Source organism: Balearica regulorum, chromosome 1, assembly GCF_011004875.1.
Source record: "Balearica regulorum gibbericeps isolate bBalReg1 chromosome 1, bBalReg1.pri, whole genome shotgun sequence".
NCBI lineage: Eukaryota > Metazoa > Chordata > Aves > Gruiformes > Gruidae > Balearica > Balearica regulorum.
The window spans coordinates 22,569,492-22,587,912 of NC_046184.1; the positions used below are offsets into that span (position 1 = coordinate 22,569,492).

An 18,421-nucleotide genomic window follows, 5' to 3' on the forward strand; every position below is an offset into this window, starting at 1 on the left:
AATGTTTTCCTTGATTATGTTCTTAAATGATAACATCTGGTACCGCACTGTTATAGCAGTTTTTTTCTTCACATGAAACATTATTCAGGCCACTTCTGAATATATGTATGAGGTGAAGGCTTGAAAAATTAATAGAAATTTAAATCCTGTAAGGGTTACTGAATAAGTAGAAACCGCTTGCAACTTGGGGAATCTGAGCCATAAATGGCTTCAGACCAGGAGTATTTGGGGAAGGTATTCTGCGCACTGTCACATTTCTTATATTCTTCCTTAGATATCCACTTTCGACCATTGTGGGAGGCAGGATATTTGCTTAGGTAGATTTTGTTTGATGTACTATGGCTGCTTTTATGATAATGTGACTGAGAGTGCTACAAATGCAAAAGATCTACCTCTTCTCCTTCCTTTTACAGTCATGTTTTCCCCACTCTCTCCTTAGCATCACCATCTATTTTAGTAGCAGCACAGTTTTTGATCAGACTGTACTGATTGCAGCACACTGTGTTGTTGAGTATTGACCATGAAGTAGCAGGCTGCTAAAATGCTAAGAAGGATGTTGGAAGGTGGCTTTTGTTTGGGGTGGGGTTTTTTTGACATAAAATCTTGAGATAAGTATTTGTGGGACAGATCTCAGGCCGGAACCACAGTTAAACTAGATTCATGAAACGAATGAATGTATGGTAGGAAGCTGTAATCTACCTGCATCTTTGACATCCTGCCTGCAAACTGTTCACTAACCTTTTTTTTTCCCCCTGGGATTATGATCCTATTCCAGGCTTCTGGACCATTTGAGACCTCTGTTAACTTGTGCAACAGCTTGCCAGAGAAAGAGAGTTGGTTGGAAACAAAACTCTGCTTTCCTACTTGGTGCTTTTTTTTTTTTTTTTCCTAAGATGCATTACAGCATAAAGATGACTCATTCAAAGTTACTGTATTTCCCATTGATGTAAAACTGAAGCTTCTCTATCTTGGTTAATGAGGCTTTCTGACGTTTAACAAGCAGCTGTGATGGAACTGATAGATCTTCCTGTTTTCCATGGCAAGCTCGACATAGATGGGCTGAATTCATGTTGTACCATTTTGGTATTAAATAGTTTGTTGCTGAAACTAGTGAAGAATGATTGGTTTCCTGACCTGAATACCTCTTAAGGTTTAATTTTCAATTGTATACTGATCCCTGGTGTGTTAATCACAGAAAAGGCTAAGATTGGTACCGTAGGTATCCTGTATGTACCAGTACGTGCAGGTAACTTTACCAGCATAGTCACACCATTGTACATGTGTTGCTATTGTTTATACAGATAAAATCCCAAAAGGGAACGCTTTTGTTCTAGAATTTAAAAAATGCTCTTTTTTTTTTTTTTTTTTCCAATTTAGTGTATACCTTTTCTAAGTATTCTTTGCTTCTCTATCCACCTTACCTGCCACACAGCTTCTCTCTTTCCCTTACTGAACTGCGTGGACAACCTGTCCCAGTGTCCACAGGGTAGGAAACCTGGACTGAGACCCATGCTTGGAGGCAGACTCTCCAGTGGTGGCACTCTCAATGATGTAGCCTCAGAATTGAATGTAAGATTACAGCGGTAAATCAATGGCCTTTTAGCTCTGCTCTACTGTTTAGTGGTGACATTTTTATTTTCTGTTTTACTTACCTGCTCTTTATAGTCATGTGTGCTTTGCTTTTCTATTTTTCTGTACTTCTATAGCTGATGCAGATGCATTTAAAATTCTTCTGGAGATGAAGATGAAGAAAAGGCAGAAAAAGCCTACTTTACCAAGCACTGTGACTGAGCTTGACACCGAGGATGGATCTAAAGTATATGTGGTTGGAACAGCCCACTTCAGTGACAGTAGCAAAAAGGATGTAGTGAAGGTGAATACTAAGTGGGAACTCTTCAGCAGCCTGTTCATACTGTTGTCAACTTAGCATTAAGTAGAACAAAGTCCATCTCTCTGACTTGGTTCTGTGCTGTAACCTCTAAACTGTTTTTTCTTGTTAGCTGTTGGAGGCCTAACAATACTGTGAGATGAACTAAGAAGTAGACATTATCTTAATAATATTTGATGCAATACATGGTGTCCCATCTCAAATACTTTTATTTGTCCTTAAACAACAAAGGCAGATACAGTGCCAGTGTTAAATGTAGAAGTCTTGCTAGCGAAGCTTACGTTGCCTGTCACCATACAGCATCATGTCACACCGACAGTGCGTACTGTGGTTGTTGCGTACGCACTGTGATGGGGACGTGCTGAGAACATGCAAAGCCAAGAACAGAAACTGCAATTTACAACTTCTCTGTATCTGGGGTGTATAATACTGAGCTGTAAAACCATGCTGCCCCAAACTTGGATTCCGTTCTCAAGATGTGCAAATAGGTCCAAAGCTCTCATGAAAGTAGGAACTATTTCATACCATACCTCATGCAAAGTGTGCAGTTTAGAGTGGTTTTATGCTCCAGGAGCTAGAGGGGGAGGAATCTTGTGCCAGAATCATTAACCCTGGTTCTTACAGAGCTTGTTGTAACTCAGATTGCAAATGGTGGCAGAATATGGTCAAAGGAACTTTGTGAATGTGAAAAGTTTAACATCAAGTTTTTCTTCCCCCCCCGTCCCCAGCGCAACGTGTTCTCCATCTTCCTGTCCCAAAGCATCCAGTAACTAAAGTGTTTCGCTGTCACCTTCTTTAATGTTTTTCTCAATGCATAGCTATTTGGAGAAGTCTTATTTACTCTTTCACTGTTCTTTTGATTGAAAATTATTGCTGGAGTGTGCTTTTATTAAGTCCCTTTTCTCATTATGGTATTGGTACTGGCTGCACTTCTGTTTAATGCTTCCTAAACTGGTATAAATAAATTCATCTTTTTCAGACGATACAAGAAGTGCAGCCTGATGTAGTTGTGGTGGAACTATGCCAGTACAGAGTTTCTATGTTGAAGATGGATGAAAAGACATTACTAAAAGAAGCCAAAGAAATAAATCTGGAAAAACTTCAACAAGCTATAAAGCAGGTATGTTTCCCACAGTGAGAATTAAAGGTTTGTGTTAAGAGCAATTTGTCAAGTTACAACCAGAACTGGGAACCTAATACTGATCACCTAGGTGAGAGTACTGTTAGAGTGGCAAAGTTAGGTTTAGTTGTGGGTTTTGTTTGGTTTTTTTTACCAGCTGGAGTATTGAGGGCTTCTGTTCCACAACGGGATTGTTTGGGCAGGAATCCTCCTGGGTTTAACAGCTGCTCCATTTGCAGGACACAAGTCTAACTTTGTAATCGTAATGCTCTGTTAATACATTTAAATATGATTATTATTCCTGTAATCTGCATCTGTATAACAGTTATTTAGGGAGCACTTAATTTTGGTATTGTTTGTCGTGATCTGTTTAGTTGCATTCCTTCTTCATTCTAGTGTGTTGCTCTCTCTTTTTAATTCTTATCCACTTGTCTCTTGAGTAGTCTCTAATTGACAGTAGGCCTTGAGGGAGGTTTTTGAAAAACCTGGGATGAAAAATATGGGATTTTACTCAAATTATAACTACTCTGGCAGTTTGAGGCTGTCTGGGATGTGTGTGCAAAACAAGTGTCACCCTGTATTTTTTCAGTTTCACTCAGCTTGTATTTAATTTTAAGCTAGGCACAGTGAAACAGCAGCAAGTTGACTTAAAAATGACGGGACGTTTGATTAGAATGGCAATATGTGGTCAATAGTAAAAAGAGTTTCCAGGGTCCAGCTGAATTAACAAATTCATAGATTGTTTTTTTTTTTGTTGGTGATAGTTATGTATTGGAATTGTTTTATTGATGTAATTGGGGAATTTCCAGGATTGCACCCTTCATAAGAATATAATCTACATCCATGCAGAAGGCTGGGGGCTAGTCTACTCGTGAGTGTGTGTGTGTGTACATAGTGTCTTAGGGCAAGCTGTCTGACTCAAGAGTTAGGCAATGATGCATCTTTCCTGTTTTCTTTATTTATGTCCTATCAAAGGAAGGAACGTTGCAAAACACTTGCATATTGCATGAATTACTGCATCCATCTGTTTATTTTAGGTAAGGCGGATTGTTCTGATGCTTGTAGGCAAAAGAAGCGTATTCACAACAACCAGAGCAGCATAGCTGGCATCTTCTGACCTAGTAAACAGGCACAGAAGCTTTTTTTTTTAATGTCAAAGCCAAATGTAACAGTTTTTGCTGTGCTTCTTTGTTAAGAGCAAAAGGGCAATGAAAATATCAGACTTTTTTTTTCTGTGATGCAAATTCATGTTGGCAGCTTTGTAATTAGCATGTCCTACCAGAGCTTGAAGTGATCTTGTGTGCAGACAGTAGGAAATGCAGACTCTGTTGGCTCCAAAGCCAAAGAATAAGACAAAGACCCTTCCTATTGTTACAGCTCAATCTTAGTCTCCTTTGTCACCAGGGATAACGCAAATAATAAAATTTGTGCCTTTTAAATAATATTTTTCTCTGTCTATACTCTGAAGAAAAAAAACCCAACCCAACCTTCCTCCTTTGATTCAGTAGCAGCATGGGTTATATAGGGAAAACCAGGAAAAACAGTACAACTGTCTCATGCTAAATTATAGTGTCTTTGTTTTTCTCTAGTAAAAATCAAACCAGCTGGTAAGTTGCTCAGTCATGTTTCAGTTGTCCTCTGTCATTGAAATGTGCATTTGGGTCCAAAAGTTACACCAAAAGTCAGAACTGCTTGCAACTTTCATCCTTGAGTATGAAATTAGGAAAAGAAAACTGTGTCTTTATAATCACTTGTATAAATCTTAAGCAGAAAATTGCATTTCATTGCTCTTACTTGAAGTTGGAAACCAAGCAGAGTGTCAATATGAGACACTTACAATGGGTCACTGGTATTCACAGCTTATCAAGCAACTGTTGCAGGTTAAAAACAGCTTTCCTCCAGCCCCTCCTTGAATTTCAAAACCCTTACAGTTGTTTGCAGAGAACTACCTGTTTGATTTCCGTTAAGGAAAGCAAGGCAGTGCAGACTGATATCTGGCTCAAATCCTGATTACCTGAAGGTGCACAGTAAGAGTTGGCTTAAACCAAACTGGTAAGACTGGTTTCGTCTTACCTTCTCCCCTGGCTTCCCATTTCCACTGTCCCTTCTGTGTCCATACCATGACCGTGCAGCAGTCTGACCAGGGCTTGCTTTTAGCTGCATCGTGTCCCTGTGGGGCTGTGTGACTGCTAGTCCTGACACAGAGGAGGAGTTGAGAAACCTTGATCTGGGGCAGAAGAGAAAGTGGGCTGGTGGCAGCAAAATCTTAGGTCAAACTCATTTTTTTAACCTGCTCCTTTAACTTCAAGTTACCTGTGCAGGAATATATTGTAACATTGGGAGGTTTTTTATGCTTCTGACCAGTGAAAAAGCCCTTGTTTTGCATCATGTAATACAACCCTCCAGGTTTAGGTAACCTACAGGCTTGCCTCATTAAATAAACCAGATATAACGTGTATTGGTAGATGACAGGTACATCCATATGACAGGAGCAGGCTGCTGTCACTTGCTGCCTTCAATTGTGCTTTCAACCTCCAGCGTGCTTGCAGCAGTAGGAAAACCAGTTCCAGTCTCCAGGCAGCAAAGCTTTGTTTGCACAGGGCTGTGTCCGTGGGAATTGGGGTTTTTAAAAGAAGAAATTCAGAAGACTAAAATACAAATGGTTTGTTTCTGCCTGAAGTTCTGCAGTTAGTACTGGATCTGTGACTTGGTGTACTGTTGAAGAGTAGCCCCAGCACCCGCTCTTTAGGCTGTGTTCCCATATGTAGTATAAGCGTTTCTGTGCTGAGTCCGGTGGAAGATTTATCTGCTTCAGCAGCCCTCTGGCAGCTGCCAGTAACGGGTGCCTGGGGAAAGGCATTAGATTCTGCAGTTGTACTTTGCCTGGGTATTCCTCTCTCTTCCTGTCCTTTTCACTGTCTCCATGCTAGTCGTGGTGTCCGATAGAGTGTGTCATCCTTTCCCAAGCCTCATGAGTATTAAATATGTTTAATCTCTTCTTGTATGTTTGGTATTTCTTTGCACACTTTCTAGTTGAACTATCTTGTTTTCAAGACAGGAGTCTTCTAAAGATTGTACAGCAGCACATTGATGTTTCTATTCTGTTCCTTACCTGGTAATCCCTCTCACTCTTCTTGCTTTCTGACTGCTATTGAACACTGGGCTGATTAAAATCACTATTTTGTTTTCTCTCTCCTATCTGTTAATGACTCTGCATCCCTTTGCCTGTGCAGTTTTTTCTACTTGTGCATTGCTTTGTGTATACGGCTGTTGCATCTAACCTGTGAAATTATTGCCAGCCACTTGGATTTAATGCTATTTTGTGGTCAGCTTTCCTTTCTCTGACATTGAATAATCTGGTATTGATAATAACCTCTTACTGTTTTGTTCCCATTGTTCTTTGTACATTTTGCTCTTTATCCCCCAACACTTGCTGGCTAGCTAGTTGTTACTGGTTGCTGCTACATACGGCTTCTTGCCACTTTTTGTCTCATTGCTACTGAGCAAGTACGACAGGCACTGAGTTTCATGCAGGTTAAGAGCACAAATGACTGGGACGCACTTCAAAGATACATCCCTCTGTTAGCCAGCAGGATGAATCTTTCTGTTACAGTGTAAAAATGCAACTTCAAATACATCAATCCTGAAGGGGAGATCAGCCAGCAAATAACCTCAGGCTGTATTATCCTAGTTTAGTTTTCTTTGTGGGCATCTTTTCTGAACTTCTGGAAACCCTTGTCCCCTGGGTTTTTGAACTGGATCTTAAGGATGCTGAAAAGCCTTTTTCTCACTGCCCTCTTTCTTCCTCGTCTCTCCCCAGGAGCCCAGCACCCTGTCTTTCTGCCATGCTTGCTAGTTGGTAGCATGATCAAGGAGATAATCAACTGGCTTTGAAAATAGCCCCTCTCTTTTGCCAGTTCTGGTCCTCAGTGAGACTTGAGTCCACTTAACTGCAGAAACTGCCTACAGCCTTTGGAGAGGTCACACAAGCATCAGATCTGGCACAGGGTGGGTCATTTGAGGATGGCCCTGGAAGCAAGGAATAGAGACCAGGACCTTCCTCTGGTCTCTTCAAGCAGTTATATTAACTCAAGCTATCCCATGTAACCTCATCTTCAGTTGCATGACGCTGGTGACATAGAAGGAAATGAACCTTCTCGGGGGGGGGGGGGGGAATGTCCCTTTTGGTGGCGATATGGACTGATGGGGGTATTGATTGATGAGAAGCTCAACATGAGCCAGCAGCATGCGCTTGCAGCCCAGAAAGCCAACCGTGTCCTGGGCTGCATCAAAAGAAGTGTGACCAGCAGGTCAAGGGAGGTGATCCTGCCCCTCTACTCTGCTCTGGTGAGACCCCACCTGGAGTACATGGAGCTGTTGCAGCAAGTCCAGAGGAGGCCACGAAGCTGATCAGAGGGCTGGAGCACCTCTCCTATGAGGACAGGCTGAGAGAGTTGGGGTTGTTCAGCCTGGAGAAGAGAAGGCTTCGGGGAGATCTAATTGTGGCTTTCCAGTACCCGAAGAGAGCCTACAGGAAAGATGGTGAGGGACTGTTTATCAGGGAGTGTAGTGACAGGACAAGGGGTAATGGGTTCAAGCTGAAGGAGGGTCAATTTAGATTAGATGTTAGAAAGAAATTCTTCTCTGAGAGTGGTGAGGCACTGGAACAGGTTGCCCAGAGAGGTTGTAGATGCCCCATCCCTGGAAGTGTTCAAGACCAGGTTGGATGGGGCTTTGGGCAACCTGGTCTAGTGGAGGGTGTCCCTGCCCGTGGCAGGGGGTTTGGAACTAGATGATCTTTAAGGTCCCTTCCAACCCAAACCATTCTGTGATTCTATGATGACAAATTGGAGGAGCTGTGTAACCAAGGTACAGGTTATGCTTGGGGACAGGTAGTGCTCAGCCATAAAAAGTCATAAAAATAACTGGTTGAGGACAGCCAGAGCTGGACAGAAGGAACAGCTCTGAATGGATTTGAGATGTTTTTAATTCTTTTTGTAAAAGGATAGGGAAGGGAAATTTTGCATATGTATATATGTAGGAGATTTTTAAAAAAAAAAGTTTTGGTTTTAGATCTCTGTTCAAAAAGTAATAGACTGTGTGAGGAGGGGCCTTCAGTCTGCTTGTGGGACTGAGTCATACTCAGAACTGTGAGGTCTTTTCTAAGGTCTTATGTACTGAAGTCATGCACAGCAATTTCTTGCACAGCGCTAGATTCTCTGTGTCTTTTAACCTAACTAGTCCCCAACCTAGTGTTTCACAGGATTGTGGAAGTGTTTATGATTAGACCACTAGCTATTTCCCTTTCAGGAAGGGAAATCTCTATAAGACGGGATTCACTGTACATTCAATGGAATATACTCTTGTGGTCCTTTTTTTTTTTTTGGTAACCAGCTAGATCAAGCAAAATTAAATGCATGGTATGAGCTGTTTCACCATTCAGTTATTCAGACACTTTCTTCAAGCAGGTGGAGTAAGTATAGACTGAAGTAAGTCTGGCTGCCCTCCTTTCTTTCCTTAACGCTGCCATACATATTTGTTGAAAGGGAGAATACTTTGGCCACACATTGAAGTGAAAAGGTACTTCACAAATAGTACAAACTGAAGTTAAGAGCTGTCTTGATCAGTGAATTGGCTCCAAAAGGAAGCTTCAGTGCTGCTTCTTCACTAAGATAATTAATGTTTTTTTCATGACTCTGAACAGTGCGTTCTTCTGAGAAATCCACACAGCTTGTTGATTTTTTTGTTGTTGTTGTTTATGTTTTTCTCCCTCTTCCACCAGAATGGAGTCATGTCTGGATTGATGCAAATGCTGCTTCTGAAGGTTTCTGCTCACATCACAGAACAGCTGGGAATGGCCCCAGGAGGAGAATTCAGGGAAGCTTTCAAAGAGGTGCGAACTTGAAATGGCTTTTCTGAGATCAAATTACTGGCCTTTTGCTCCTAGAGTCGAACTAAATAAAACCATTTGTTGGTGACAAGAAAAGAACACTCTGGCCGTACTTGTGCTGAAGGTTATGAAGTAGTAAGAATCATCTTGAGCTTCAAAGTGTACTCAAAAGTACAGAGGTTTGTAGCCCTAAGTGGCATGAAAGCACCTCCAAAATTATAAGGGTTTTTCCTGACGATATTTTTGATGGCATTTGCTCTCATTTCGTTAACAATTTATTTATTTTGTTCCTGTTAGATAATTGGTTTTGAATTCTGGATATGGATCCTGGTTCCACAGTTGGTGGTGTCAAGGTTTCAGGCTGTGAAAACCAACTCTAAAGCATTAATGAGATCTAACACATTCATCTAGAAAGATTGTTTGGGGAAGTGAAATAACTGACTGGTCTGTTAATCCTATCTGGTCTTTTAATGCTCCCTTTTGTACTACTGCCCACTGTGATACTGGGAAGTAAATAGTAGCTGGACTTCTACTGTGTGTCACAGCTGTTCTTTTTTGTCTGGGAGTAGCGAGACACTATTTTCACTGCAGAATGTATCTTGCTATTTTTATGTAAATTAGGTACTAGTAAGGAAATCTGAAACAACATAGCTGTTAAATATACTAAATTATTCCAGATTCTTTATCCTTAATAAAAATAAAACTGTTTCAAGGCTTGTTTTCCAGAGCATTCCAGACTAGAATGAAACATTTTGTTTCCCATTTTAAGGGGGCAAGAAAAATATATATATATATACTAGCTCTGTCCTGTTCTAAAGTAGTTGTTTGAAATTTTTAAACAGGTATGCATAGGAAAGAATTTTCTAGAAATTTCATACTGTTCTAAAATTTGTCAGTATAAGCTACAGCAAAGTCTCACCTCACATTGTCATGTATCTGGCATCAGTTCTTGTTTCATAAGCTCCTCCTTGAATATATTTTGCTGTGACAAACTGATAGGGTTTGTCAGGATCACTAATCTAGGTAAAAGCAAAATGACTGCAGTTGTTTCACCTTAGACTTTATTCAGACCCAGACAGATATTGAACCCCATCTGTTCACCTTAAGCGGTCATAAGCAGGAGCTTTCTGCTTAGGTAAAAGTAACTTAAAGAGGGTGGTATTACAACTTCATGTTTTTACTGTAATATCTACTGCATCTTGTAGCTGTTGTATTCCTTGATGAAGTAGTATTTTGGAAATTTTATTTACTGCAAAGCCAAAATATTTTTTGATGTTGAAGTATGACACTACTTGCTCTTTGTTAAGATACGTTGTATAACACAATAACGTCCTCTTAATAAGGATGTACTGTGCTGCAGTATGAAATGCTGACTAGTGATTTGTATCTTCCCTTTCAGGCCAGTAAAGTACCTTTTTGTAAATTCCACCTTGGAGATCGACCCATCCCTGTTACATTTAAGAGAGCAATTGCTGCACTTTCTTTCTGGCAAAAAGTCAAGCTTGCCTGGGGCCTTTGCTTCTTATCTGACCCAATCAGGTATGAATAAGCATCACATGTGTTTATCAGGGTGACTTGTTAAATTCTTCAGTTTGACTTTAGTATGAGCTGGAAGTCCTCAGTACCCAGCCTGATGCAGTGAAACTTGAAGTTAGTCAGAAGGATAAATATACAAACTACCCTGCAATAATCCATATTTTTTAAAAGAAAGCTGGCTTTCTGATCTTGTTCCAACTCTTTCTTTAATTTTCTTCTGATACATTAGTTCTAGATCACGTAAAAGATTTGGTGCCGAAGAATTCCTAGTGTACTTAAGAAAAAGACTTTTTAAAATTATTTTTTATTTGTATGCTGAAAATAAAATCTTTCCCACTACTGTGTGTGGATATTGTAAATAGAAGAGAATAGGGCCTTGCTATGCTAATTTATACCTTCTTAAGATTTCCAAAGGACTTGGGCCAGCTGTGCTAAGTCACATCTGGATCAGGGCAGTTTGAGAAGTGAATCTGCTGTGTGAGCAGATTTTTGGAACAAGAGAAAATGTTTAAAGTCTGTGGGCAGCATGTGGACTCTTAATGATTATTGCCTTTATAAAGGGGTGTTGTTAAGAACTTTTGCTTTACGATAATATTTCACAGACTATTCTCTAGCTCAGTTTGGTTTCCCCTGCCCTTCAGAGACATCCCTGTGCCAAGTTTGCTTCCTCTTTCCACGCGTAAGTGTGCGATAACTTGTTTGTACTGGGTGAGAACACGTGCACAGCTGTCCTCCTAAATTCAATCTGCTTTTACCAGATTCGCAGTGGTGGGAGGCTTGCCAGAAATGGGTTCCCTGTGCACGTGGGCATTAAATCTCAGTGCCTTTCTCATACCCTGTGGCCAGAGCTCTGCACAGCTCATGAAGTGATCTGTGGCATTTTTTTTCCAAGCTTTTAAAATTGGGCCAGGGCTCAAACTGTAGTCTGGTCAATCAAACCTTCCATTTTCCAGTTTTAGTATTTACTTAATTGTCCTTTCCTGTAAATACTTGCTGTTACATTCATCTGTAAAATGAGTTTTACCCTCTTTCAATCCATTAACTGCAGTTCATGTGCAAAGTCAGTCTTGTTACCTACTAGTCTAATACCAGCAGGAAGCTATTTGCAGGTTTTTGGGGGGCATTGGAGAATATATTTCTCTGGAAATTCTCTCATTCTTTCATCCATCCTAAGAACATTTTGGTTTTCACCTGCAATATTAGGATAATTACGGTGTACGCACACTAGCTTCCCACTGAAGCTTGGATGTAATGTCTCAGTTGTCCTTGTACAATTGATCGATCTGTTATGTTGGTTTTTAAAAATACCATGGGTATGGGTTTTAAAGGAAAGGTGTTTATAATTGGGAAGTTGTTGGGGAGGGGGGGGGTATTGTGCTCCCAGCATCAGCATGAGATTCTACAGAAAATGGAGTCATAATTGAGCATCATATTTGTGTCAGTCTGATAGCTTTTCTATGATCTGTTGAAAGCTAGCAATGCATTTCTCTTTTTGGTTGTCCTTGTTGACATTTGTAGTGTCCTTTTGATCTTGGAAACTAAAGAAAAGCATGTTTGTCATCATTATTCAGTAGACAGTGATGCCAAACCAGATGATTTTGTTGCCACAAACTATGGCTATACCACAACTGTGGGTGCAAACAGAAGTTTTAACATCACCTATAAAAATATAAAAGCTCATTACATTTACTCCTGCAGTTTTTATTTGTTTATTTCCTGCCCGTTTCCTATTCTTCTGTTCAGGGAATTGATTTATAACTGACTTCCCTGCTGAAGACCTGTGATTGACACTAGGAACCTGCATAACTCTTTCCATCTCCTCAGACTGTGCTTTACGGTGTGCTTTTTTCTTTAAACAGAGCCTCTGTGTGTTCAGTGATCAGATTTGCTTCCTCAGGAGTGCTCTGTGTTGCCTCTTCTAATCTTACTAATATACATCGAAAGTGGGGCACTGTGATAACTTATTTCCTTTGAAGCTCTAGTGCTTTTGCTCAGTTGAGTTATCAGCTTTCAAACTGAGAAGGGTGAAAATCCAGTTGTACTGCCTAAAGGCAAGTGACCTCTCTTCTTTCCCTTTCCCTCACTGTAGAGGTATTGTTAGGTATCCAGTTTTACAGGTTTAGGGAGTTTGCTTTTGAAGTTAGCTAGTTTGCTTTTGAAGAGGAGAACTGGGGGAGGAGAACTGTGGAGTGAGGGTTTATGTGAATAATGTGTATAATACTCAGTTGTTTTTATTCATTGGTTTGTCTGTATTGGGCTTTAAAAGCATAAGAGATACTGAGAAAACTTACCTTTCTTTCAGTAAAGATGATGTGGAGAAATGCAAACAGAAGGATTTACTGGAGCAGATGATGGCAGAAATGATTGGAGAATTTCCTGATCTTCATCGAACGATTGTCTCGGAACGAGATATTTACTTGACCTACATGCTGAAGCAAGCAGCAAAGCAGATAGAACTACCTCGAGCTTCAGAAAGTAATTTTTTTTTAAAGCAGATATAACCAGCAAGGTGTTCGTTGTGTGCTAGTCCAAAGTTCATGTCTTCTCAGGAAATCTGGGTTGTTCTGTTCTGTGCCACATGTCACATAAGATTACATTGCTTAAAAAACTAAAAAGGGATAATACTCTTTTGTTGCAACCACCTATAGAAGTAAAGAATTTTCATAGAACAGTAGGCTCAAAATTACAATTCCTTTCTTATTTTCTGTTTGAAACTGTAAAATACTAATTAGTCTGACAACTTTTGAAAAAGCCAGGCATCTGGTATTACAGCACAGCATGGGACAGTCTAGACTTTGGTTCCCTATCTCACTTCCACCTTGTTACCTCACCAAATTCGTTGTTGTTTTTCAAGCAAGAAATGTGTTCCTGAGCAGCTAGTGATGACAATGAATGTGTGACTCTGCATGTTTCAGCAAGGTATAAGGATACAGAATAATTGCATTTCTCTAGCCTTTGGAGTTATTTTGCTGTTGTATGTGATCTGCATGCCCTTCCTATATGCAAGCATACTGAGATATGGATTACCTCTTATTTGCTGTCTTAAGGTATTGTTTGTAATCACTTCAGTGCAGACCTCTGGCACTGTGTTGTGATTGAAAAAAATAGCGAGAGGATTGCACTTGTGTTCTTGTATCTCCCTTGCCTAGAATTACCTGAACGCTGCCTTCATAAAGTTTGTCCAAACACACAGTATTTCCTGTTAGCTCAGTTGATGCGGCTGAAGGAGGCACAGCTGCATTTCAGTTACTTGATCCAAAGAGCAGGCTGAACATTTATTGTTGGTCCTGGCTGGGTCATGAGCCACAAGAGGAAGGGTTTAGCAGTTCCCCTGCTCTTTTTTTTTTTTTTCTCCTTTTAAATCTACCTTCTTAAAAGCCTCTGGATCACTGGTTTAGTGAATGCCTATAAAACTGGAAGGGGTTTATATGCATTATGAAGGACTTAAAATAGATGGGACCATAAAAAACAAGAATGTGAGGGACTACCTGACTGATAGTCCTGTATCTCAGTCTCCTAGTTAACAAGAGACAATGCCAGAGACAGTTTTGTTTAGAAGCTGTGCATTTATATTATATACGTATAATCTGTTCTATGCATTCATGTTCACGAGAGGCAAAAAGAAAAAAGGGGGAAAAATGGCAAATTGTATACTTAAGATTCATAGTAAAATACAAACCCCCACAATTCAAATGAGCAGAAATAGGGCATCATCACCATTGTCCAAATCATTTGCTATTGTAGGAACATAGTAAGGGGAAATTCCTGGACACTATTTGCAGGACTCAAATATACTTTTAGTCTGATACATTCCTAAACTAGGTCTGATTTGTCATTCCTAGCCTTCGTCTGACTGTTTGCCTGGGTGAGCTCTTCCAAAGAGCTTGCAAATGAAAGTTTCATATTTAGTTTTTCATTCTATATTTACTCCACACAAAATATTCTGAGAGGGAGGAAAGTTTCTTGCAGGACTAAGTTTCAGGCAGAGCTTTAAACATTTCTGGTGTCATCTTTGAGTCCCATCCAGAAGCAGACAGGAATGTACAGGTTCCAGGAGGCTGGAGAGGATGTGATGTGCTGTGGACAGCCCATTCTGCTGAGGTGCTGTGCTCTGCCTCTGGTGTGGTTGCAGCTTTGATTTAGAGCAACCCTAGAATAGGCTGAGAAAAGGCAAATCCAAAGAAAGAATTTTGAAAATGTGAATGATAGTTCTAATATTTTCAATAGTTTTGCTTCATTGGCGGGGGGGGTGCTTTTTGGATTTTTTTCTTACTTATTTCTGGAAAAATCAAGGGTGGATGTTTAAAACAAGACAGTGGAACTTACATTTTATATTTATATATTATATTTATGTATAATTTTCCCCACATAAAAACAGCTTGATTACTGTCACTTAGTTTTCTGTGAGTTTTTTTTTTTATTGTGGCATTTATTGTGCCTTCCCCCCCCCCCCCCCCCCCCCCCCCCCCCCCCCCCCCCCCCCCCCCCCCCCCCCGATGAGGGGGAGGTAATCCCAAAACGTTCAGGAGCAACATTTTAACTTCCACTGGGTGTTGTGGAATTTGGATGGCAGATGGGAGGTGAGGGCAAGAGCTGGCATGTGTTGCAGTGGTCTGATGGTGACTGGCTAGCTGCTGCACACATATAGTACAGGTTTTGCTGTTACTTGCTGAGCCCGGGTCTGCAGCAGTAAACAGGGCAGGTGTGGTCTCAAGCGCTGTTCTCTGACTGTTCGTTCTGCTTGTTAGCCCAGGTCTTGTCACGATATGGACGTGTGGCAGCTGCCACTGTCCAAAGTGGTGGAGAAAGCTCTCTGTTCAGGAGACAGCAAAGACCAGGGCTGTTGCTGATAAGCAGTACAGAAGCGTGATCCACATAGGGAAGGAATTCAGCTTGCATCTGCTGAGCCATTTACTCTGAGGCTGGACTATGAGCCCTGACCAGGTCTTTTTACTGAAACAAACATAAGAGACAGTAGATGAGATGAGCATTAACTGTTAGTATGTAACAGTTTTAATATCTAGTCGTAAGAGTCCCTACCTCTTGGAAAATTCAGTTTTGTAATCTCACACATTACCTATTTATTTATAGCTTGAAATCAGTTCTTTTACTAATGTGTTCCTTTCTCTCCATCTGTTTCTCAGCTGAACCTAGAAAATATATCCCAGCTGTTGTAGTTGGTGTTGTTGGGATGGGTCACGTACCTGGAATTGAAAAGAACTGGAACTCTGACTTAAACATTCAGCAAATAATGAGGTAACATTTATCCTTTCCTGTGTGGTGACATAACAGCTTCTGTTGCTAAAAGACAGCAGTGATTGGTTTGTTTGGGGTTTTTTGGTTGTTTGTCCCAGCATGAACATCACTGCTGTCATCACTGCCCTGTCAGCTCACTGACTCACTGTGCAGCGCTTGCAGATTGTGCTTGCAGCAAAGGAAAAGAAAATATCAAAGGAAAAAAACTAAATAGTTGGATATAGAGGGAAGTAGAGATGAGAAGATGCCCATGTCTAAAAAGAAAATTCATTGATCCACATTTAAGGCTTTTAAAATGAGAATTCAAATGAGGGCTGTAGAAGATGGTGAAAACAAAACCAGGCTTCCAGTCTAGCTTAGGTAACTATAAACTGTTGGATTCAAAGCTTTTGTTGTGTCAGGACACTGCTGGCTCTGGCAAGCTTACTATCACAGTTGCTGATAACCTATTTTTAACTGTAGATATATATAAGTAATAACATGTTTTAACATGTATACCTAAATACGGGCTATTTTAAGCCATGTATCTTGTGAACTCTCACTCCAAAGTACCTATTAAAATAGATGTATGTGCTTTGTAGAAGAAGGAACTGAAGAACCAAAATGTTCAGACTATGTGTATCCTATAAAGCCACAAAGGTCAGGAGTTTAGAAATGTAGGAGGAATTATAGTATGACCTGCTAGTACTGGTTGGCGGTGGTTTAGCGTTAATGGAGCCTTTCAAATATTGGCACTTTATCTTATCTGTTTACTGTGTTTACGTAAGCACCTCACCCATCTCTTCAGAGACTCGGAAAACCAGAAAAGACTGTGCCCCACCTGAACAGTGTGTTTAGGCATCTAAAATATGATTTAGAGAAAAATATAAATGGCCTTGCCTAGCCATTTTATAAGTCTTTTTCAAGGCTAAGCCTCACCTGGAGTCACAAACTAGATGTCCATATCCCTCTGCACCCTCGCAAATAACCTGTAAAATGAAGTTGCCCCAATCCATATAACTGTACAGATAGCATTGGTTGCATCATTGACGTTACAGAACTGAATAGCCAAAAGCCCGACTATGTGTCCTCAAGTTTACCTATAGAGGGTCTTTTTCATCAAAGTACCGGCTCTTTGACTTGATTGTCTTTACTGTGCCAGTGCCATAACTAAGTGGAATGGTTACCAGTATCTTTCATAAGACATAAGTATTGCATTAACTTGACTTTCTAAAATAATATGAAGCAAATGACATAAGATTACAGTATTTGAGACTCATTTCTCATTAAACTTTTTTACCCCTTGTGCTGTTGCACTGCAGTTGCAGGTTTTGTGTTAGTGGCTGTCACCTCTCTAAAGTGAAAAGTTTTAAAAACTTTCACAGGTATTTAATTAGGTTTTACAAGTTGCAAAGTGATCTGGATAGAAACATAAAGATTTCTCAGACTTCCAGTTTTTAAGTTCATGCGCTGAACCTGACTCTGAGTGTACCTTACTATTTGCTTCAGGCTGTTATGAATTGATTTTTTTAAGTTGTGCTGAGGGACTGGAATAGAGGAAAAAAATAGGTAGAGAAGCATCTGAGAAGGTGTAAAGGGATGCATTTACCCCATCCTTGTTCAGTGTGTATGGTTTTTTAAAACTCTTCCTGTATATTCCCTTAATATGCAAAATCTTACCAGTAATAACTTTGCCCTAGTTTGAGCACATGGATCCAAAGTCAGTCTAGTTGTATCCTAATCTCGGCGCATCCAACCTGGTTTGAGTGTGCCCGTAATGTTTTTGCACTACTGTCACTGACTGCTTCTGAATACACGAGAAACGTTTTCTAGATAAAAATAAATGAGTACTTGTGGTGGCTCTGAGAAGACACACGGAGCCCTCCCCATCCCCTGTGAGGATTATCCGAGTTGCGGTGTCGGCATTCTGTGGGTGCAGGGCCAGCTCAGCTACTGCAGAGCCCGTTAGTGAAGGTGCAGGGCTACTTGTGCCTGTTGCTGTGCTTTCAAAGCCAGGTTTATTTTGAAGGTAATATTAACTGTCTGCTTCATATGCTGAGTTAATAAGACTGCTTGAAGGCAGGAGTACACCTGGTGTGCCTTTTGTCCTCTGCCCTCCTGGTTCTGGGTGGCCAACGAAGAGACTTCCAAGTGACTCTGAAGATCTCAAAGCCAGCAATACCTGCCAGACCGGAGACAGCTTTGAGCGAAGCCTCTCTGATTTGTCTGCACTGTCCTCTGCAGCTGCAAAGGCCAAGAGTGCTGCAGGGGCTTGTCCTCTGCCGGCTCATGGTGGAAGCTGCAGCTAGGCTGGTATGCCTGCCTGGCATCACCTTGGTGAAACACTGCCCCGAATCTGTGCAGGGGTCAAACTCGCTCCAGAGTCGCCCCTTCTGGCCACACAAACTTGACCAGGTCCTGACACGCATTACCCGGAATATCCAAGCTGTTTTCCTCTGTTACCCTGAATGACAGCGAGTTGACTGTCTTCTGACTTCTGCCTCTGTGCAGAGATATGCATAGTAATGTTATAAACAGTTCAATAAACAATATTAACTTCTAGTATTCTTCAAGAAGTCTTGGTGTTGTCTTAGTTATTTTGATTGGGTGATGGGCAAGTCAAGGTCCATAGCCATTAAGAGTGGCATCACACATACGTGGAAAAACCTTTCATATTTGTTGTTGTTACTGTTTAATTTGGATGTAGCACTTGAATGTGAAAGAATACGTTGTTCATTCATGACACATCTAT

General features: G+C 40.7%; 1 protein-coding gene across 5 annotated transcripts in view; it reads left to right on the forward strand.

Annotated features, from left to right (window-relative positions):
• The window catches only part of TRABD (TraB domain containing), a 35,932-nt gene that overhangs the window by 14,170 nt on the left and 3,341 nt on the right, over window positions 1-18,421 (forward strand). For 4 of the 5 annotated variants that reach the window (XM_075742816.1, XM_075742810.1, XM_075742821.1 and 1 more), the window contains 6 exons: window positions 1,707-1,873; window positions 2,868-3,008; window positions 8,791-8,901; window positions 10,298-10,437; window positions 12,737-12,909; window positions 15,579-15,690. In XM_075742816.1, the coding sequence (XP_075598931.1) occupies window positions 1,707-1,873; window positions 2,868-3,008; window positions 8,791-8,901; window positions 10,298-10,437; window positions 12,737-12,909; window positions 15,579-15,690 (844 nt within the window). Of the gene's footprint in view, window positions 1-1,432; window positions 1,570-1,706; window positions 1,874-2,867; window positions 3,009-8,790; window positions 8,902-10,297; window positions 10,438-12,736; window positions 12,910-15,578; window positions 15,691-18,421 lie in introns of those variants that run through there. The other variant, XM_075742833.1, reaches the window with a different exon arrangement.